A 23,021-nucleotide genomic window follows, 5' to 3' on the forward strand; every position below is an offset into this window, starting at 1 on the left:
CCCCAGTTCCCTGCAAAAGGATCGAGGCTCTGTTTGTCCTCTTGCAGCCCACTGGGAACGAGTCCTCAGTTGACTGTGGTTGCTGTCGTCCACTGTTATGTGGCAAGTTGTTTGTGTAATTATTCCTTCTCCTGACACACACACACACACACACACACACACACACACACACACACACACACACACTGCCAGGGTCCTAAATGGTGACTGAGTGCAGGAACAGCTAAGGAAATGGGAGTTTGGGGAATGCACTTCAGTGCAGTATCCTTTGCTCTCCAGGTTTAATCAGAGTCACAGGCCACAGTGGTTTTTATTTGAGTTTATGTGTGTGTGTGTGTGTGTGTGTGTATTTAAATGGCAGAAGTACTTTAGAAAGCATGTAGACAGATCCTCTCATTTAGCAAGTGAGGACACTGAGGGTCAGGGTGGTGACTTGCCTCAGATCACAGAGTGCCACCTCCAGAGCTAGCACCGTGTCTCCTACTCCGTCAAGTGCTGTAGGAAGGCAGGCTGTCCTGGGAAACGAGCAATCTGTGGGAACTCTGGGGTAGTCATTTTTTTTTTTAATCAGTTTCTTAGAATGGCAAATTAGATTAGAAATTTTTCTCTGCACGTTTGTATTTGGACTTCTGAATGCGACAGACAACAAGCACATCATGCCACAGAAACAACTCTTTAGCCATTTCCGTGGCTCGAGTTAAATATATGTGTGGATGGATGTGATTTTTCCTTGCCCGCAAATAGCAGCCCCGTGTGCTTTGGCCTCACCTTCTCTCCAGGCAGCTAGCTCATCGGAATGTTTCTCAGAAAGAGGACAGAGGAAGAACTTTTAGGATTAATAATTAGCTGAGTTCCCCTTCTCCGTGGCTCCCCCCATCCCCCACTTCAGCTGGCCAACACCTGATACCAACAGAATATAATCATAACCTCTGCTATAGATCACCCAAGACCATCTGCATTTGCATCCAGATGTTGACTACTGCAGACTAAGCTATTAAGTTAAAAGTATAAATATAGTTTAACTGCTCTCCAACAGATGTGGTTTATTATCTCTGGCTGTACTGTGAATCTCCCACTAATATAAAAATTTTCATATGTGCTTGAAGCAACCTTTATTTCAACAGTGATTTTTTTCTCAGCCTTTAGATTTTCTCACCACTGTAATTCATACCCAGTTGCGGAGTAGGTTCCACTGCAAGCAAACTGGCCCATCTCTATGGAGGCAGCTGGTTTATTAGTAATTATAATTGCTTTTGCAAAACATTTTCTTTGTAAGTAAAAAGTGACGTCAGTACTATGATCTCCATATCCTTACATCAACTTCTGGTAGCATTCCTTATTTCCCGATTCAGTGTAGCAAAGAGACATTCAGGAAGTCTGAGCTTTCATTGACCCGGATTTGATTTGTGAACTCCATGACTGGAGTGTGTGTGTAAGCATCTATATTCAATTATGCTTTGTAGAGATCAGCGCAGAGACTTTTCTAAGAGTTGGAATATCTGTTTATTTCTTCTCTAGTGCAATGCCTCGGAGAAGGTCCTTCATTTAGCTGTCAGTCGCCTCCTGTTGTGTCGACTTCTCTTCCCTGTGCTTCTTGACTGCTTGAGAACAGAATTGTCTGAACACAAGCAAACTTTATTGATCCATATTTCTGTTTGAAAGACCAGAGATTTGTAGAAGCAGGAGACTATTTCTTTCCTCTAGAAAGCTTACTGCAGAGGAGGTCTGCTCACGGCATAGTAAATCTCTAAGACGGAATAAATGTTATATTCAGCATATATCATAAGCTTCATTTTGATGATTTATCTTATGTAGTTTTTTTTTTTTTTACCCCATACAAACCTTCCTGTTTAGCAGTGGTCCCCACTGTTGCCCAGGTGCTGATTCACTCTACCCTAGGTGTGGTTACCCAATGAACATGAGAACATTTACTACCCAAGTGGGTTGACTATAGGAGATACTGTTCCAAAGCCCTTCTTGTTCTTAGGCTTTTGGTTCCAGGGAGAGTAACTTTTGTGCAAAAAGCAAGAAACATTTTTGGGGATCAGAGATAAATGCTTGTTTTCCCATCTGTTACGCCTCTGAGTTTTTGACTAGGAGATTTTTTTTTTTCAGATTCTCTTTTAAGATCTGTAGGTATCGTGTAGTTGAGCAATTGTGAGCATATAGTTAATTAAGCTGCATTAGGGCAAATACACACACTTGTTAAAACACTTAATTTGCCTCAATAATATTGATTACATGGCAGAAGTTTGTTTAAACTAAATGATATTTCCCCCTGACTGTTACAATCTTTGAATGCAATCTGTATAATAGCTAATAGCCATCATCAGTTAAATATCATGTTAGTTATAAAGTAATGTCATAAGAATTGATTTGGACTTGGCAGTGGAGGATAGCTCTCTCTTCAAAGCCGATGTAGATGATTAGCCGGAGTTTTAAGCAGAATCATGGTTCATATAAACTGTGTATGTTTTATAGACTTATAGCTACTCTATATTACATGAGTGCCCATTATATTAAAGAAAAGCTCAGACAGTTAATTATGTAAAACATCATGTATGCAATTACCCGGCATTATTATGTATTTAACAGGTTTATTGATTTGTCAGCATCTCACTTACTGTATTTAGAGCTATAAACAAGAGATGCTCACCCCCTAGATTGAAATAGGTCCAAGAAAACAAGCTAAGGATAAATTACACTACTAAGCGCCTCTGCATCAGATCGAATCCTTAAATACAGAAACTGTCAACAATCATAATGTGCAACACATTGTGATATTGCAGGACCATTTCTTTTCCCATTAATAAAGTTTATCAACCAGGAAGCAGAAGAAATCACCTGGCCATACAAATGGAAGCAACTGCAATTTCCTACATCCAAAATAGTCCGGATAACTTAAGGCAATCAGTATTCGTCTCCAGCTTGCGCGGCATGGTAAAATGGGACGCTGGTGTGTCCACAGGCATTTGCTAACACATATATCCTTAGAGCACCCCCCCAGCCCTCATTGGTTTAGTCACTCTTATTAGTACATTTCTCTTGCCATTTTTCTGGGCCGTCTTTGCTAGAAATGAATTGTCTCCATTTCCCTTCTCTTGCTTTAGGTTTCACAGAAGGAGTGGAGACATATAGGGTTCCATAGGAATGTCTGTATTTCAGAGTGGGTGACCAACCGTCCTGGTATACCTGGGACTGGGCTTTCAATGCTAAAACCAGAATAGTTGATCAAACTAATGTCAGAACAAGGTTGAATAAGACAGGACCCCATTGAACTCTAGCACCCCCAAAGCAGAGAGGGTTTCAGTGAGGTCTTTCCTGGTAAGGGTTTAGTCATTAGGTATGACGTTACAATTCACGGGGCACTTTTCTTTCAATAATCAGCCAGGAGTGAGTTGAAAGTCTCTTGTTTATTTGTCCTGAATTTCCTTTTTTTTGGTGTAGCGGGACACCCTTTTGTAGAGTTGAGAGATCTGTCGGCTTACATAGGGGCTCTAATTTGTTTTTTTAAGGGGCCAGCTCCTTGTCTCCCACACTACATAGCTAAGTCTCTGGTAAGCAACTCAGGCACCAGCTTTGGGGGCAGCTGTTTCTTTAACTCTTGTTCTTGATGAAGTAAGTTAGAAAGAGTCCTTCGGACTAAATGCACAATTTATTTGTTCAAAGAATCAAGAATAGCATTACTAAATGATTATGATCCCATTATTCAGAACAGAAATCTGTTCTATTAGATGGGCCTCAAGTTTATTAAAGAAGGCCTTAAAATTACATGTAAGTGTGTGTGCATATGTGTACCCATGTGTTTTTATCTTTTTAAGCATATATGGGTCAGGAAATACAATTCTTCCTTTACAATTAATGATCTCCTTCTGTTAGGTTAACCAGGCAGACCTTAAGATATTTCTTATTAAAAGAAAAAATCCTTTCTCTTCTTTCCCCAACTAAGCCAGTGTACCTTAATGCAATGATGATATGTTAGACCCAGCAGTTGTCAAAGCATCGTATTACTGTGATGCCATAATGACACCCTGTCTCTGTAAAGTAGTCATGTTTTCTCAAATCACACGTTGCACCGTTGATTTCTGACATGACACTTCATTCGGTTGCTTTCCCTTTTCTTCAGCATCACCATTCTCTGACAATAGCAGCTGGTGCCCATTTTGTTACTAAGTGATTCACATTTTGCCACTTTACGAGAGTGCAATTAGTTGAAGGGGGGGGGAAGCTCATTGTAAAGTAGCGTGCTTGAAGTTGTAACTGAGGCTGCCATAGGAGCTGCTGGGGTCATGGGCTCTGAAGCCGTACCTCGGGGAGCTGCAGCATTAGTTTGGAAGCTTTCTTCTAAAAGCATTAAAAAAAAAAAGAAAGAAAGAAACCCCTGTACGCTACCAAGAGCTTTTAACTTTTTTAAACAAACATACTTAAATGTTTAATCTGGTGATTTCAGAAGGTAGAAAACGAACCAATCGCCACAAATTCATTTCTATCTTGAAAACAGTGAATAGGTGGTGTGACTTGATAACCTCCCTTTCTAACCCTGAAATTCTGTGATTTGGTGAGAGGAAAATGGGGACTCTTATCTCTGGGTGTATTTGTAAACTTGCAGGTTTGCTGGCTTCAGGGTTCGTATGCAAAAAATATTGGGAATAAAATTTTAAAGCATTTGAAATTTTTAATTATGATGAGTACTTTTTCAGGCCCTGGAGGATGACAAAGAAGAAAAGAAAATGGTGAATTCTTTAGTTGACATTTATTTAGCCTATGAAGGCAGCCATCACTGGTATGGGCATAATATAAATTGCAGTTTATCTGGTCTTAGTATAACAATCAGGAAGGTCTAAGATGACCTCTATATACATGTTCCTTATGAAATTTCTACTCACCCTTTTCTCTATTTCCCTATTTTTCTAAATGGGGAAATGAAGTAGCAAAGAAATTCAAGTTGTATATAAAGTTCACATGATGAAATATAGCTGTTTGTTAAGAACTTATAATTTCAATGAGAGGATTTATAATTTATAACCTATAGAACATTATTGTTAAACCAACATTGAACAATTAACAGTATTGGCTAAACTTAAGTCCTTTCTTCAAAATGTACACCGCTCTGGACATCTGTATATGCACGTGGAAATTTAAACGCATGGCAATTCATTTAATCTCGCACATTTACCTGGAACTAGGTAGATTCTCCTAAAATGATTAGGCTTGATAATTATAGTATAAATTGAATATTAACTTCCAGATTATCTTGTTTTCTCCTACAGCAGCAACTTTAACTGATTCTTATTCTTTCTCTCGCTTTCTCTCTATATGTGCACACATATACACACATTTAATTAACTTTCAAAAATTACATCTTTAAACAGTCCAACTAAGAAGTCTTTATTTGCCTGATTATCGATAGTATCTAACACCAAAGATGATTTTTACCCTGGCTGGCCATACGCAGAGCTAGGAAACAAGTTCCTATGTTCAAGTATGATAATCAGAATTATTTGAGACTGTATCTCAAACTGTGTGTTAAAAATGCTTTTAAAAACGCTGAAATTTCAAGAAGCCTGTTTAATTTTTCAAATTTGGTGTCTTATAAAGAAACTAAATGTTATTCTTGCCACAGTTATTTCCCCTTCCAGTTTATTCTCAGGATATTCATTTGGAGGTTTTTGGACAGTAGCTTGTCTTGCTCCCTTGTTCTTCGCATTTTTCTTAAAATAATGAAATAAAAGTAACCATACTAAGGCTTTAAAATAAATATTTCCCACCTATTTCGACACATGTTATTTCTATTCATAATTCTTAACCAAATTTAGATTTTTATTAATCCAATGTGACTTAAAATTTCTACATTAACAGTACAATGTGGAATTGGGCTTATTCTCTTTGGCTACAGATAAAGCCATCATCTTGAAAATGGCTCTTTCTGACAAAAAGGTGTTCTTTTGAAATAAAGTCTTATTCACTACATTCCTCTTAGAGTTAATGTGAATTTTAGTGCCTCTAATTTTAGATTGAAGTGAAGTCTAGAATAAAACCCACCAGCTGACAATTGAATTTATAGATAGTTGTGAATATTTCAGGCTTGAATAATAGAGCTGTAGAATTTCAGAGACAGAGAGGGGAGAGAATTAAGACTCGCTGTAGTTTTAGGTTATAATGTAATGGTGTCTAGGAAGAGTTCAGTGTAATGAGCTAAGTAGTAATTAGGAGACAACGGGTTCTTTCAGAGATTCTGTTTAGGCGTCACTCCAAACCCTGGGGAGGGTGACTCAATAGGATAGACCTACAGCCAGGGTGGTGGCCCCTTCTACCCTTTTCCACTTGCAGGTGAGCTGTGGATATACTTGCTAAGAAATAAAAGCAGTAGATCTCTGCGTACTACCTCTACCCTGCTTGCTTGGCTATTTTTTAAAAAAATGAGCAAACACTGTTTAAAACTCTCATTAGCTTCAAAGCATTTCTGCTTTGGACTTTGGAGTCAGACCTGAGTTCAGATTCTGGCTCTATTGCTTCCTAACTGTAGGACCTTCCCCAAGTTTTGGAATGTCTGAGGCTCGGTTTCCTAAAGAGTAATACCACCCTTTCCAGGTTTCTTGGGGATTCAATGAGGTAATGTTTGTAAAGTGCTCAGGTCAGTGTTTGGCACATAGTAAGCGCTTGATAAATGGCAATTCTGACTTTTATTATTACCACTGGGCAAAAGGTATTAATTAAGCAGTTCATGTCAGGAGAAAAACATGTACAACATACAAGCACAAATCCAGCTTGTTCATTTTCATTTATGGCTAGAGTGGACAGATCTTGTTTAGGACAAAATATTACCATCGTTCCAAGAACTCCCCTGGCAGCTTGAATGTCCTGAATTTCCTTACTGCCATCCAGGTTGTAACCAAGTCATGGGCTAAGATTTTGGATGAAACAGCTGGATGGAGAGTCCCTATTTTTCGGGGACTTTAACAACATGCGTTTGATACATAAACATTTGATGACATGGCAAATAACTGTTCCGTAAACTGGAGGGTAATTTCTGGCCTTGCTCCTTAAATCAAGATTTCTGCAAAATTTAGAAGTTCCATAGGAAAAAAAAAAGAAGCCTTAGGGAAAGAAAATTGGGGTGAAAGTGACCATAGAGAATACAGAGAAAGACAGAGAAAGTGGGGGGGCTGGAAAGAGGGCTGGAAGAAAACGTGGTATGTTTTGCAATCAAGCAGCTCCAAGCAATTCTTCTCTGGAAGAAAAAAAAAAAATTATAAAACAGTACTTTGCAGGCAGATGGTGAAAGAGTTAATTGTCATAGCTATGAGAAATTCAGTGCTAGAGAGAGGAAAGGGGAGCAACCATGGTTTAGTACCCTAATAACTTCTAACTCTAGTCTAAGATCATAATGTATGTGCGAGCAGTCCAGTAATTATAAGGTAATAAGTGAAGTGGTGGTGTAAGTGCTCTAAATTAAAAGGAATTCACAGGGCTGCTGTAAGTCAGTGCCGACCCGCTTTCTTTCAAACGTTGACTTGAGGAAAGTGCTTAGCCCAGAGAGCAAGCAGGGAGACAAGGAGAGCGATCTATTAATTACAACACTCATTAACAGTGACGGGTACAAGGCAGCAGATGCAGAAAAGAGAGGACACCGTGGTTCGGGCTGGTGAGGGGGATATTTTTCCTCGCGCTAGTTCTTGAGGAAAGGACAACGCAAGTGGGTGGGCGAGAGCAGGAGGGTATTTGGGTGGCTTTCTCCTTCCTCTTGGCTGTCTCCACATCTTGATGCCGCGTGACATTAGAAAGCAGAGCAAAACTTCCAAAGTAACAGAGCTTTGTTAAGAGGCAAATTCTTGCCTTAATGCTCTGCTCTTGAGACTGCCTTCTTGGAGGGGTTAAAGCGAACGTTCCTGATAGAAAAATTCCATAGTTTCCTCCATTTTAAAGTAACAGAACAATGGGAGGAGGAGGACCCTGGAGGAGAGCACGAAATTTGTGCAGTGATGAACTATCATTAGATTTATTGTGAAAGAGATAATTGCATCCCTTTGGTTAGCCTGTGACTACTCGCCCAAATTCTCGTGAATGACCATTACCCAGTGGGATTCCCATAAATCAACTTTCCACCGGGAAGCAATTATCTGAGTCCCTTTCTCAACTGCCACCTTTTCTTTCTATAGTGGGCTCTCAGAAGGTTCTTAGAGACTTTGCTAAAAGGGGTTTTGCACTATGGCTAAACAGACGGAAAATAGGACGAATTATATCTTTTCATCTAATTACCTTTCCTGAAATTCAATCACTTATGGGTCCAACAAAGAAAGAGGGGTGATGTGTGCTTCTTCCAGATAAGAGAAATAGTTTGTTAGATTAGATGCTTCATCATAGTTCCTTTTAGGAAGTATGATATTAAAAGACAAAAAGAAAGGGGGTAGGGCCATCACAAATCTCATTTTTTCAGGACAAAATTTGATCCATTTCTACTTTTTTCTTTTATTGAACATAAAGTACAGTATCAGATTTATGGACTCACAGGTATACTGAAGGCTCAGAGGGCTTTTACCAATTCCCCTCTTAAACAATAGCAAATCACACACAGAAATGCATGCACGTATTTATTAATCAATGCTGGTGGTGATCATTCACTGAATTTTGCGGGCTCTAGGAAATAATCCTTAAATATTGGCTAGAGTTTTATCCTTGATGTCTTTCTATATTGCTAAATGGCTATGAAACAGAGCAATTTAAATAAAGAAACAAAGTGATTGAGGATATATTCCCTATGTGTTTTAGTCAGATCAATAAAAGACACAGTTATGCTTATGGAAGCGTGCTGACAAACAGTAATTACAGAGCTTGGGATCATCTGTTCAGCCTTGAAAATAAAAGTTTGATTCTGCTCATAATAAAATGATGGCAGCATCAGTGTGTGGAGGGAAAGGCAGTGTGAGGATAAAATACAATTTTAGAAATGATATAGACTTTGCAAATCACCACCTCTTCCATTGACAAATTTAGAATCTAGACAGTTGATTTAGATATTGACAGTGGTTCTCCAAGAGAAAGGTAAAATAAAAAGCAATTGGACCCTTTAGAGCTTTTGTTTATGGCCTGTCTGGGCACTTTGATGTAACCCTGTCATGCCCTTATGCTGATTACCTTCTTGTAGAACAAGAAATATTGACTAGAGAATGAATGATATGTAGTCCCTAGCCCTTAGGAAGCACTCTCAAAGAGCAGTGTCTTTAACATATGAATTCTTCTATTTTTTTCCCCCTCCTTTTATCTTTCCTTTTTGCTTTCTCTATTTTTTTCCTTCCCCCACCATCTCTTTGTTTCTACCTCTTTTGGTCTCTGCATCTGACACTCTCTCCTTCTCTTTTCTCTCTCTGTTTGTATCTCCCTAAATCTCAGGCTTCTCTGCAGAATGTCAAACAAAGATCGACACATTGATTCCAGCTGTTCGTCCTTCATCAAGACGGAACCCTCCAGCCCGGCCTCCCTGACGGACAGCGTCAACCACCACAGCCCCGGTGGCTCTTCAGACGCCAGTGGGAGCTACAGTTCAACCATGAATGGCCATCAGAACGGACTTGACTCGCCGCCTCTCTACCCCTCTGCTCCTATCCTGGGAGGTAGCGGGCCTGTCAGGAAACTGTACGACGACTGCTCCAGCACCATCGTGGAAGATCCTCAGACCAAGTGCGAGTACATGCTCAACTCGATGCCCAAGAGACTGTGTTTGGTGTGCGGTGACATCGCCTCCGGGTACCACTATGGGGTGGCGTCATGTGAAGCCTGCAAGGCATTCTTCAAGAGGACAATTCAAGGTTAGTGTTGGATCTGGGAATAGCCTATCCACTTCTAACCTCACATGATGGTCTTTCTTTCCTTTTTTTTTCCTTTCCATAGTTCTTATCCTCATAAGTCAAGTTACATAGTCTTAATTCTATCTTGAGTAGAAAAATAGAAATAGATTAAAATTGATAGTGGAAGATTGATAGGATAAACTTCCCCCCTAGATATACTCCCTATCCATTAATTCTCCTTTCACTATTAGGCTCTAATGATGCAATGATAATAAGCTTTGGGTGGCGTTGAAAAGAACATAGCTATCATTAGAGCAATGTGGGTTCTGTATGGCAACTGAACAAATGCACGTTGGATTAACAGTGCTTCTTACCTCTTTAGCTCTTCCTATAGGTGCATGGGAGTAATAAATACCTTAGACCAGTGGTTCTCAAACTTGAGCATGCATTACAATCACCTGGAAGTCTTATTAAAATGTAGATTACTGGGTCTCACATCCAGAGTTTCCCATTCATTAGGTATGGGGTAGGGGCCTGAGAATTTATGTTTCTAAATATAAATGCTGATGCTACCAGTAGAGAGACCATATACTTTGGCAACCATTGCTCTAGACAAATGTAATTATCTACTAATCTTCCTTCTTTTCCCACCTTTTGAATGAATTAATATAAACGACTTCAAAATTATACCAATGAAATTACATTTAATTATAAAATACACTTCCAAGGTATATAAGTGATACATACCCAAGCCTTTATATATTTCCAAATTTATAAATAACATTATTTCACACATAAAATGTAGAAAAATATGACTGAAATTTGTATGTGCCCCTTTAAACTAGTAATCCTCAAATACAGAAACTCAGCTCATTTTACAACTTGTAGATATATATTCTGGCAGAAAATTAGATTTCACATTTTTAGATGCCTTGTGATACACTTTTGAAAAACAATGAGAGAAGGAAAGAATAATTATTTATTGAGGACCTATAGCACACTAATGATTCTGCTTAGAAGTTTGCAAACTGTCTCTTCTTAACAACCAGTCATGGACACAAAGTCTGTGTTTTCACATAGAGGTGGTTCTCAAGCTTGCCAGCTCACTGCAGTCACCTGAAGATGTTTTTTAAAAAAGATCCCGAGGCCAGGGTTCATGCCCGGAATTCTGAATCAATTGGTCTTGGGTGTAGCCCAGAGTAAGGGGTGTGAGGAGGGACCTCTTGTGGCTAGCACGTACTCAGGTACAGCCTTCAGCAATTGGAAGAAGAGGCCAGTGGCGGTGGGCAGGTGAGACATGCTCTTTATTGTCGTGGGATACAGCAGTGGCGAAAAGCATGGCCGAGAACATGGCGGAGCACTTATATATGGCTCTGAATGATAGTGGCAGCAGGTCATGGGAAAGCGTGATTGCATGGGTTCACGTAGGAGATAACACCTTGGTTACACGAGTGTGCTGACTCACGCCTCCCTGGAAGGCCGGCTAGCTAGGGGCCTGGGCCGGAAAAAACACTGTGACAGTCATCTTAGTTTGTCCTAAGAAACCTATTGCCTGTACAAATGCATTTTCCCTTCCAGGGGGATTTTTAAAAGCTCCCTAGGTAACGCTTAATGCAAAGCCAAGGTTAAGATCCACTGCACTATAGTGTGCTGCAGTCTATGCTGTTGGTCCTCAAAGGGTAGCGGCACCAGCAGTATCAGCATCACCAGGGAATTTGTTAGAAATGCAAATTCCCAGCCTCACTGTATGGATTCAGTCAGAATCTCTGGGGGTGGGCCTAGTGATCCGTGTTTCACCAAGCCCTACAGGTGGTTCTGATGCTTGCTCGAGTTTAAGAACCACTGCTCTATACCATGTGAGTGTGGTGTTTACCACTGACAGCTGACCACTGTCATCTTACATAACTAAATCAGTTTACTTCGACCCTTAATGACTTCGTGGACTTCGTGATGTATATTTTTTTTGTTTTTTTGTTTTTTTTTTTTTTTGAGACAGAGTCTCACTTGGTTGCCCAGGCTAGAGTGAGTGCCATGGCGTCAGCCTAGCTCACAGCAACCTCAAACTCCTGGGCTCAAGCAATCCTGCTGCTTCAGCCTCCCCAGTAGCTGGGACTACAGGCATTCGCCACCATGCCCGGCTAATTTATATATATATATATATATATTAGTTGGCCAATTAATTTCTTTCTATTTATAGTAGAGACAGGGTCTCACTCTTGCTCAGGCTGGTTTCAAACTCCTGACCTCGAGCAATCTGCCCACCTCGGCCTCCCAGAGTGCTAGGATTACAGGTGTGAGCCACTGCGCCCGGCCCGTGATGTATAGTTTTTAAAGTACAAAAGAAGTAATGTTTGGTAAGCTCTTATTCTTTTAAATGTTTTAACAAAAGGTAGTTCTGAAGCCCTTTGCACACAGAGAAGTCTTCCACCCTTCCCTTTTAAGAGCATCGGACAGTGCAACTCTTCTCAATCAGTTGCACCAAAGATTTTAGTGACTATCCTTCGTGGAAGAGGTTGTACCATCTCCCCCTTGCTTTTGTGTTGTCTGTTAGATACATAGCTTCCTTGATCTGTGGCTGATGAGAACACAGCTAAGAGAGTTTACTTAAAGCACACAGTTTCTCAAGACACGATACTCTTAGATACTAGAGTGGATGTTTGAGCCCAACCTTTTCATAGTTTTAATTGAAGAACATAAAGCCAAGTTAGTGTGCTGCATATATGAAAATTCTCTAAATATTTTAATAGTGTATGTTTCTATTTTCTGGCTCATTATTGCCATATTTTATTACTATTTTCTTACAAAAATCCTTCATCCACTGGATCTTTATTTTCTTTATCATTATCCATAAATTGAAGGCATTGATATCTACTTCTCACAATGCTTAATTGTAAAACAAAATATAAAATCACACGTAAAGTGAGTAAGCTAAAAACAGTGGTGGTCTATACACAAGGCTTTGTATTCACTTTAGGGCATTTGAAAAATGTCTTCTGCCTATTTACTAACATGGCAAAAGTTGAGAATGAAAATACACCTCAAGTCTTTGGGTTATTTACCAGCCATTGTTCAACAGTGTTATAGATCTTATGGTTACACAGTATATGAAATTTAAGCTGTTAGTAATTTGATTTGGTTAAATCAGTTTACACAGCTCTGGGTCTAACTATACAAAGATAAGCAAATATTTTGGGATAAATGAACAAGGATTGTGTATGCTAATATAAACAAGAAGTTCTCAGTGTGAAAACCACTCCCATTTATTCAACAAATATTTACTGAGAACCTACTGTGAGTCAGGCAGCATGCTGGTTGGATTTTCATCTTATCAACATTTGATTAAGGCTGTGTTCCAAAAGGTTCTATAGATTGAGGCAAATTCCATGGACAAATGTCTCCTGCCTTAAGGGAATACCAAATTTTTAGGTATTAAACTCTTGGGTCTTCAGCATGTTTTGTAAAGATAGAATAACTATGTGAAAAAATTTCCTGACACTTATTTGAAAAAAAAAATCATAAAGCTTACATATTAATAGCTATGCGATAGTTATTTGCTGAGCAATAATTAGAACAGAACAATTGGAATTCTATGCATGATTATTCTTTAGGCTACTGAAATGCTACCAAAAGCTTAACGGAGCAAAGCACAGGGTGATTCTTGGCATTGATGTATGTGCTCAGTTTTACTCCATATTGTGGAGAGAGCAAGTTTCAAGGATTTTGAGCAGGAGACAGAGATGTCACTGTCCAGATTAGCACTCTGGACTTGCCCACCTGGCTGTGCTTGGAGCTGGCAGCTGGGCAGCCCTCCGTAAGGCTACCCCGCTAGCTGCATCATCAGGCGTCACACTGTGGTGCTTACTTAGCCCCAAAAATGCAGTGAGGCAAATAAAGGGATTAAATTGTGAAAGTATAATGTAATAATTAGGGCGGTAATTGTAAGGAAGATTGGAACGGCCCCTCCTTTCTGTGGCCAAATACAGTAGTGATCGCCATTGAACTCCAAAGAGTGGCCCAGACTCTGTTGCTGGGGCTGCTGTAGAATCCACCACGCTCCTGCCTTCGGGCAGCATTGCAGGCAAACTCTCCTTGACAGGTCGCCCTTGCTTCCTACCCTCCCTTAAAACAAGCTCTCGGGGGGAATAAGAAGAGATTACATAACTCCCCTTGAGAACAAGTCTTTCTGCAGACACGGAACCCTAACAGCCAGGACGTTATGTAAGTGTGGCTACCACTTCCCCAGGACTTGGTTCTACCCTCGTTGACTTAAGGCACATGTGTATCCAAAGGCATATTCATGGACAATATGGCCTCTTTCGAACCTTTACTTCTGATTATAATAACTTATAAAAATAAGTTAGGATTGGTTATCAAATGTGCCATAAACATAGAAGTTTTAAAAGTTGGGCAAAATACTTCTTAAACTTGGAACCAAAGAATGTATATCTAGAGCATTTCTTGAGAAAGGTAATGCAAATTGTTCTCTTCAAAGCTGAATGTGGTATTTCTGTCGGGAATGGCAATTATTCATAGATTTCAGTGAAAGTCAATCAGAAAGGCATATTTTATTTATTGACTGTTTTTAGGTTATCATTGAAAAACTATTGAATTAGTTCAGCACTTAGGTAGAAGTCAAGGTTTCGTTTTTTGATTTTTGTTTTCTTTTTTTTCTGACCAAAAAACTTTTTAGAGAACTTTGACCGTTCTACCCTGTCATTCAATAGGGCACTAGGGTTACAGTGGCAGCAATGATTTCATTGTCATTTTTCTAGGCATATTACTTTTTTGTGTGTGAATTGTTATTCTGATTTTTTTTTTTTTGAATTCCAATTTTGGCCTCAATTCATAAATGAATGGGAATATTTTGGGGGTGGACCTTTTCATTAAGAGATTTTTTTTTGGACTTTTGTTAAGGAGGTAGAAGAAGGAAAACATCTTTATATCCAAAAAAGGTCACTATATATTTCATTATTTAATACACAAAACACTAGCTCCTTGAAGTTTTTATTTATATATAAGAATAAGGAAAATAATTTATATATATATTTTTTCATCATATATATGGCCATTCCAACTGTTCATTCTAGTGCTAGAGGTAAGGCATTCTTTCTCCCACATTTTTTTTAAAAAGAAATTATATATTGAAAAATATGGGATTTTTTTAGACATTCATTGGAGCATAGGTTTTAGAGTCATGTAAAGCCAGGCCTAAGTCTCAGCCACTTATCAGCTGTGATACCTTAACCTCTCTATGCCTCTATTTCCCAGATGATGAGGGTTAAATGAGAGAATGTATGTCAAGGTGTCTGACCCATAGTAAGTGTTCAATAAATTATTAACTTTGGTTGATATTGGGAATATGACTGGGAGACTTAAGCACTGGATGGTTCGAATAATCTAGCACAAAGAGTGATCCTTGATGCTAAACTCGAAGGATTTGTATGTAACCTTCCTGGGCTCACAGTTATCTACCCTGTAGCTATGATCATAAACCATCTCTCCCTGCAGCCATTTCTCACCAATGGTACCCTTTTATGCTCAGAGGCATTTAGGTGGAATGCCTGGATATTCTGTTTTATTTAGTTTTATGATGATCAATTAACTTTTTCCCCCCAGTGATATAGAAGGGAAACTAGGTAAATCAAAAAGAAAGCCTGAATCTTGGAACTTGCACAAAACATCAGATTCCTAGTTAAGCTTCACACATGGGATTTGGAGCCAAAGTTACAAAGCAAGATAACAAACTGCTAAATGAAAAAGGTTCTAGGCTCTTATTTGACCAAATATACTCTCATAATGGCCTGGGAGGCTAGCTTTTTATTTTTCAGTCTTAGATGCCTAGGAGATTTGTGTCAGAAAGAAGCAATACAAGAAGAGCTGGTGCCCAGTCTGTGACTCATCTCGTACATAGTGTGGATACTACTGCCCCCATGTCCAAGGCCCAAGGACCCCTTCCAAACAGCTCTCCTTTGACCTTGCACTGGTCTCAAAATGTGCACACCAGTAGGGCAGGTTGGTCCAGTCTGGCTTGCAGAGGATGGACCCAAGAGAAGAATCTCTCAAGCTCTGTAAATGGACTTGAGTGATTTAGCCACGGAAATAGAGGGTCACAGGAACTTGAAATCATGGGGTGCACACGGGATGGCTCCAGCTGGGCTTGTCCCCTTATGTCCCCTTAGCACTTTGAATGGGCTCCTCCTTGCACTGTGGATGCCTCCTAAAGCCCAGGGCTTTCAGAAAGGGGATTTTCTTGCCTAGGTCTAAAGGTAGCATTGAAAGAAAAAAAACAAAACCACATAAAGGTAGCATTGATAAGAGCCTAAATCTCACCTTAAATATTTGCTATCAAAGATTAGGCATTTGCCTGCAGGCCATATGCTAAAGGCATATGGGCATAGCCCTTCCATTGGATGCTATCAACTTCTTTGCCACATTGGGAGTTGCCTGACTCCTTCCTGAAGCAAGTGATGTTGTCCTAGAGGATCCTTCCTGGATGTCGAATTTTCTTTGCCATCATGTGCTATTTCAGTCTTAGAATATTTGCAGCAGTGGAGGAAATAAGAACGTACAAATTGAGTATCTGTACATCACAGGAACCTTCCAAAGGAAAAGAATAAAATGTTTTCTATTTAACTTAAATAGTGTTTAGGAAAATAAAAACTACCCCGTTTTATAGTAACTGGCAGCTTTAAAACTATGTTCTAAAATTAAAATCCAAAATAATATGGAAATGTCTAAATTGACTTGATGAATCTCAGTGATTATCAGTTTGAATGCAGTATTATATTAAATATAGAAGTAATATTTTCAAAATAAATGTCTGTAATTCATTTGCTTTAACTCAGAAGATTTGCTTTTGTTGTAAATTTAGTTGACTTTTCTACTTTTTCTTGCATTGGATGCCAATTTTGTCTGAGTGTTTGAAATGCATTCATGTTGCCAAATTATAAACACCTAATATCATTCTGCTCTTGTTATTTTAATAGTTAGGTTAGTGTTTATTTTGATAGTAAAAGTATTGCAGACTTTCTTTTGGTGGAGAAGATGTGTTAGGTGAAGGAGGGTCTAAAAACAGCGTAATTTACAATTTCACTCTCTTGGTTTTGACTTAGTAGAACCACTTCTTAGGGGAAATGAGTAGTTATTCTTTATCTGTGGTTTGTTCTGACTTTTAGAAACTCACCTATGTTGTCATACTTCTTAGGTTGTTGCAGAGCTACTAGTCAACAGACTTTTTCTAATAAAAGGCCAGATAGTAAATTAAGTAGTTTAAGTATCTTAGGATAGCAAATGCATTAGGATATGTAGGCCACATGCTTTCGCTGTTCCATACTCTTTGTTTTGTATTTTAAGCTGTTTAAAAATATAAAAAACACTCTGAGCTTGGGGACATACACTAACAAGCCCGAGGCTGAATTTGACCTGCCAGCCATAGAGTGGGTAACTTTTAGACCAAAACACCCCCTTTATCTTCCTTGTAGGCAACAGTGATTAACAAGATTTTTGCTCCAGAGGATTTTTTAGGCAGCTTTGCATACATTATCATTTATTTAAACTGAAACCAAATTCTCTATCATGATGATTTTTTTAGTCTATTATCTCCATTTTCAGAATATTTTTACTTCTTGAGGGATCAGATTTTCTAGTCTCTTTTTCTCTGTTTGCATATTTTAAGCCTATTTTAATTACACATATGTGAGCACTATGACATAGTGCACATGTATATATAAACATGTGTATGTATATGTATATCAGTTATGTAATCAGAAACAGAATCAATGTAAAATCAATGTAAATTAAGTAACAGTGGCTGATGAAAAATTTGGATCTTTTGGTTATATAAAATAAGAGTGATTATTTTAAGAGATTATATTTTGTGGGTGGATCCTTTTATTTTTCCCCCCAGAGACAGAAGTCTCACTCTATCCACTGGGCTAGAGTACCCACAGGCAATCCTCTGGAGTAGCTGGGACTACAGGCATGTGCCACCATGCCCAGCTAATTTTTTCTATTTTTGGTAAAGACGGTCTTCCTCTTGCTCAGGCTGGTCTTGAAATCCTGACCTCAAGCTATCCTCCCACCTTGGCCTCCCAGAGTGCTGGGATTATAGGCGTAGGCTCTCTGCCTGGCTTAGACTCTTATTTATTTTTGTCAACTTAAAAAAAATAAAATAAAACCCTCTGCACTTAGAAAATAAAGTAAATCCCCCATGGCTCACCTGAACCAGTACTCTCAGAAGTAGCAGCATGGAAAGCAAGCTGCTCTTCAGGTGCTGATTTTGAGTGGAACTAGCATAAAACCTGGTACCTTCTCTAGTTCCAGTGTGGTAACATCCCCTGTTCTGACTCAACTTGGCCATTCAAATATATTTACTCCTGATTCAGTTGCTCTCTTATGAAAAGGAAGCCCTTGCCTTGACGTTTCCTCCAAAGATTTTGTTGGTAATTTTCTTTTCTTAGCCTGCCCCAACCTACAACCTGGCAAATTCATGGGCTCTCCCAGCAAGTAGCTATTGAGAAAGAGGTTTGTGGTGTTCATATGTTCTGGTCTGAAGGACTTCACAGATCAGTTCCAGTTACTTATAAAAATACCATTGACTTTCCTGCCTTTTTTCAGGGTACGATTTTATATTTATGATTGGACTTCTTAGGAAGTAGGTTGAGTCTGCCTGCAGGTCACTGGCCTTTTTCCCTGAGGACAGGCCATCCATAATCTGTACTATCTGATGACTGTTTGTTTTGATGAAGGTAATAGAGGCTGTTCTTTGATTACAAGATAAACTCCCAAACAAAGGCATCAGTGCTCTCTGAATATTCGACTAGCTTTCCTTCATTTCTTCTTACTCTCCCTCCACCCAAAACCAAGTCTTGACACAGGAGGTTGTTTCATTCAGCCCTTGTGAGAATTGCCTCAGTCTAGAGATCAGCATATGAAATGCTGGAGCACAAAATAGTTGGAACGATACTTTGTCCTTTCTAGTTTTGAAAGTGCATGCTTTTTATACATACATTAAAATAATTATACAATAAAAGCCATTCCTTCAGGAAACTCAAAATTAGTTATGGTTAAAAACAGTGATGGTATACTAGAATGTTCACCCTAAATGTAGGAGAAAATAAAAATGAATAGTGAGAGTTCTGTTGTCAGAAGTTCCTATTGGTGTGGGTCACTTTTGTTTGGTAAATAGTTGTAGGAGTATATAAATAGTTCAATATGATTTGCTAAATCTGTAGGAAAGAGAACATCAGTAAGAGCTTGTTAAAAGCCAAGATGTTAGGCAAATTGCAAGAAATGGCAGGGTGAGGTTCAGAATTTTGGCATGAATGAATGGCATGAGTAAGATTTTTTTTTTTTATAAAGCCCAAGACAGTGATTTATTTTTCTGATATATTAAAATATATCATTTTAATATATCATATTTCTGATATATTGATAAACTTCAATAATACCTTATAAGTTATACATTAACTCAAGTTATAAACTATATTAATTCACTTTCTTTTAAAGTTGCTGATAATGGGATTTCAACAATGTGAAGACCTAGTCATTGGAGCTCATTTATACAATTTCAAAGTTTCACATAAAAGGAAAATTAGGTAAAGAGTGCTGGTAAAATATTTTAGTGTTTATACTTAAAAGTAAAATGGCTGGGAACAGTGGCTAGCACCTGTGATCCTAGTACTTTGGAAGGCATAGGTAGGGGGGAGTCTCTTGAGCCCAGGAATTTGAGACCAGCCTGGGCAACATAGCAAGACCCTGTCTCTACAAAACAATATTTTAAAAATTAGCTGGGTGTGGTGGCGCATGGCTGTAGTCCCAGCTACTCGAGAGGCTGAGGCAGGGGGATCGCTTGAGACCAGAAGTTGGAGGCTACAGTGAGCTATGATGCCACTGTACTCTAGCCTGGGCAATAGAGGGAGACCCTGTCTCTAAAAAAAACAACAAAAAGTAAATATAAATTCATATTTAAAAGAAATGATGTTTAGATATGACATAAAATTTGCCATCTGAACCATTTCTAAGCGTATGGTACATCAGTGTTAACTGTATGTACATTGTTGTTCACCTTTTCATCTTGTCCAACTGAAACTCTATACTCATTAAAAACCAACTCTTTGTTTCCCCCCACCTCTCCACTCTCCCCACCCCCACCCCAGCAACCTCCATTCTACTTTCTGTTTCTATGTGTTTGGCTCTTCTAGATACCTCATCTAAGTAGAATCTTGCAGTATTTGCATTTGTTGTGACTGGTTTATCTCATTTAGCATGATGTCCTCAAGGTTCACCTATGGTTTTGTATATGGCAAGATTTCTTTTATAAACTGGATAATACAGTAGTTTCCCCTTCTTTGTGGCCTATATGTTCCAGGACCACCCTCAGTGGGTGCAAAAAACTATAATAGTACTGAACCCTATACATACACTATGATTTTTTTCCTTTATATACAAATCCATGATATAGTTTAATTTATATATTAGGCATAAGAGATTAACAATAATAAGATGATTATAATAATATACTATAATAGAAGGTATGTGAATGTGGTCTCTCTCTCAAAATATCTTATTGTACTGCACCTTGGGGAACTGAAATATCTGAAAGTAAAACCGTAGATATGTGGGCAACTACTGTATTCTTTTGTGTGTGTGTGTGTGTGTATTTTCTGTATCCATTCACTGATGGACATTTAGGTTGCTTACACCTCTTGGCTATGGTAAATAATGTTACAATGAACATGGTTGTATAAACATTTTTTAAGATGCTATTTTCAGTTCTCTTGCATATTTACACATCCTAAGAAGTAATATTGCTGGATCATATCATAATTCTATTTTTATTTTATTTATTTTGAGCTAAGTTCTTGTTCTGTTGCCTGGGTTAGAGTTCAGTGGCATCATCAACATAGCTCACTACAACCTCTAACTCCTGGACTCAAGCAATCCTCCTGCCTCAACCTCCCAAGTTGCTAGGACTACAGGTACACACCACCATGCCTGGCTAATTTTTCTATTTTTTGTAGAGGTGGGGTCCCACTCACTCAGGCTGGTCTCGAACTCCTGGCCTGAAGTGGTCCTCCTGCCTTGGCCTCCAAAATATTTTTAATTTTTTAAGGACCCTCCATACCATTTGCCACAGCAGCTGTACCATTTTATATTCCCATTAAGAGGGCCTAAGAGTTCCAATTTCTTCACATATTTTCTAGCACTTGCTATTTTCTTTTTTTATAGTGACCATCCTAATGGGTGTGAGGTGAAAATGTTTAAATATTTTTGGAGGGTTTGAGATATGTTCAATAAAATGCCTTTATACCAGTAATAGATGAAGAATTTGTTAATTTATAATAATAATGAATACATTAGTTTAATAATAATATATTCATTTTTATAATGTGCCACACATTGTTTTTACATTAATTATCTTACTTAATTCTTGCATCATCCCAATGAAGTAGAGGCTACTATTATTATATTATCTTTTTTATAGATGTGGAACCTAAGGCATAGAGAATTAGTTGCCCAAAGAATAACTGAGTCCCAGAAAGTTTAAACCCCGAGCCTGTGTTCTTAACCCCCTCATTACACTGCTTTGTGTATTGTAAAAGCTTTGAAAGTATCGAATGATTTTAGACTATAGGTATAGTGAGAGATTTTAGTCCACTGGTAACATTTTCCATTAAGTTGTTAAAATAAAATGGGGAATTAAGAATATTCCAAATGTTATGATTAGATAATATTAAAGGTTTTTAGAAAAGAGGCAGTCGGAACTAAGTCTTAAAAATACCTAATGTTTTGTCATTCATTTTCAGAAATCCCTTAAATGTGAAGTGTTAGAGCTCAGCTCTTTAGTACCTGCATATCAGATTTCTGTGCCAGTTCCCTGGATTTTTACTTGCTAACATTCCTTTCTCCACCGAGTTTTTCATTGATTGCCTTAGACTGATCCTAAAAATGTATCTATGTGCTTTCCATGGATAATACTCATTAATTCTTGATTTGGGGAAGAAAAAGCCTTGTTTCTCTTCCTGTTTTGATGTGAAAATGATACACTTACATAAATTTTGTAAGCATATCAGCTGGCTGCTCAGCTCAGGTTCTACTGGTTTTTTTCTTTGGTAGGGTTGTATTTTTTTTAATCTCCAAATATTTATAAAAATATACTATTAGAGATAGGAAAAGATAAAGTGTTTGGCATACTCTTACACAATCACTCAACATCCCACTTCTGACACAAAACCTAAAGGCAAAATAGACTGTTCCTCTCTACTCAACATCTGTGACCGGATGTGTTGGGAGTTTTCACATACACTCAGCAATTCTCCGGTAGAAACCAACTGGGTTTCCTGTAAGTCAAATGTGATAATATTTACCTGAAGATAGCATCAGATCCCACAGGTTGGGGGCTCAGTCCCCATAAGACTTCCTTCCGCTTCAGGTGCCAGTAACAAGGACCAGATTGTGACCTAAGCCTCTGACCAACTAGCTATAAGTTGCAGTACCCATGACCCTCTCCTAGTGTTTGGTTCATTTGCTAGGATGGCTCACAGAATTCAGGGAAAAACTTTGCTTACATTTAATGCCTTAAAAAAAAATACTACAAAGGATACAAGTGAACAGCCACAAATGAGGAGATACATAAGACGAGATATGAAAGTGCTTACATTTACTGCCTTTAAAAAAAAAAAATATATATATATATATATATATATATATATATATTACAAAGGATACAAGTGAACAGCCACAAATAAGGAGATACATAGGGAAAGATATGAATGTGATTTAAGAAAAAGCTTGTCAAGTAGACCTGCTCTTCTGTAAAGGAGTTAGAGTGAAACAAATATATTCCGTGGCTAGAAGGCAGCTTTTCTGCCCTACCTCCCTGGACAATCATTAAACAGGATTCCCCCACCATCCCCTTGCTAAGTTCTCCTGTACGTTTCCCTTTCTTACTCTTCCTCCCTGAGGAAATGCCAGGCACTTTCTGCAGTCCCTATCAGAGCAGACAGTTCAGGTGTACAGGTTTTATTTCAGAGAGGAAAACTTCAGACACAAACTCTACATGCTAGGACCTTTCATTGTTCTCCTCTGGCCTTTCCTTGTTTTATTCTAAATCTAGCTAGCAGTCCTGCCTGAGTTCCCTGACTCTGGGGGTAATTACTCTTTTTGTGAATGTTCCTCCTCCTTTTATGACTAGGTCCATGTCGTGCGTTGGTCTTTTGTTTGGCGGTTTGCTTG

General features: G+C 38.5%; 1 protein-coding gene across 9 annotated transcripts in view; it reads left to right on the forward strand.

Moving 5' to 3' along the window:
- ESRRG (estrogen related receptor gamma) overlaps window positions 1-23,021 on the forward strand; it is a 594,335-nt gene that overhangs the window by 410,413 nt on the left and 160,901 nt on the right. For all 9 annotated transcript variants that reach the window (XM_012745582.3, XM_012745576.3, XM_075997052.1 and 6 more), the window contains one exon: window positions 9,391-9,806. In XM_012745582.3, coding sequence (XP_012601036.1) covers window positions 9,404-9,806 — 403 coding nt within the window. In that variant the 5' untranslated portion in view covers window positions 9,391-9,403. The remainder of the gene's footprint in view (window positions 1-9,390; window positions 9,807-23,021) is intronic.

The sequence above is a fragment of the Microcebus murinus genome, chromosome 23 (genome assembly GCF_040939455.1).
Source record: "Microcebus murinus isolate Inina chromosome 23, M.murinus_Inina_mat1.0, whole genome shotgun sequence".
Lineage (NCBI taxonomy): Eukaryota > Metazoa > Chordata > Mammalia > Primates > Cheirogaleidae > Microcebus > Microcebus murinus.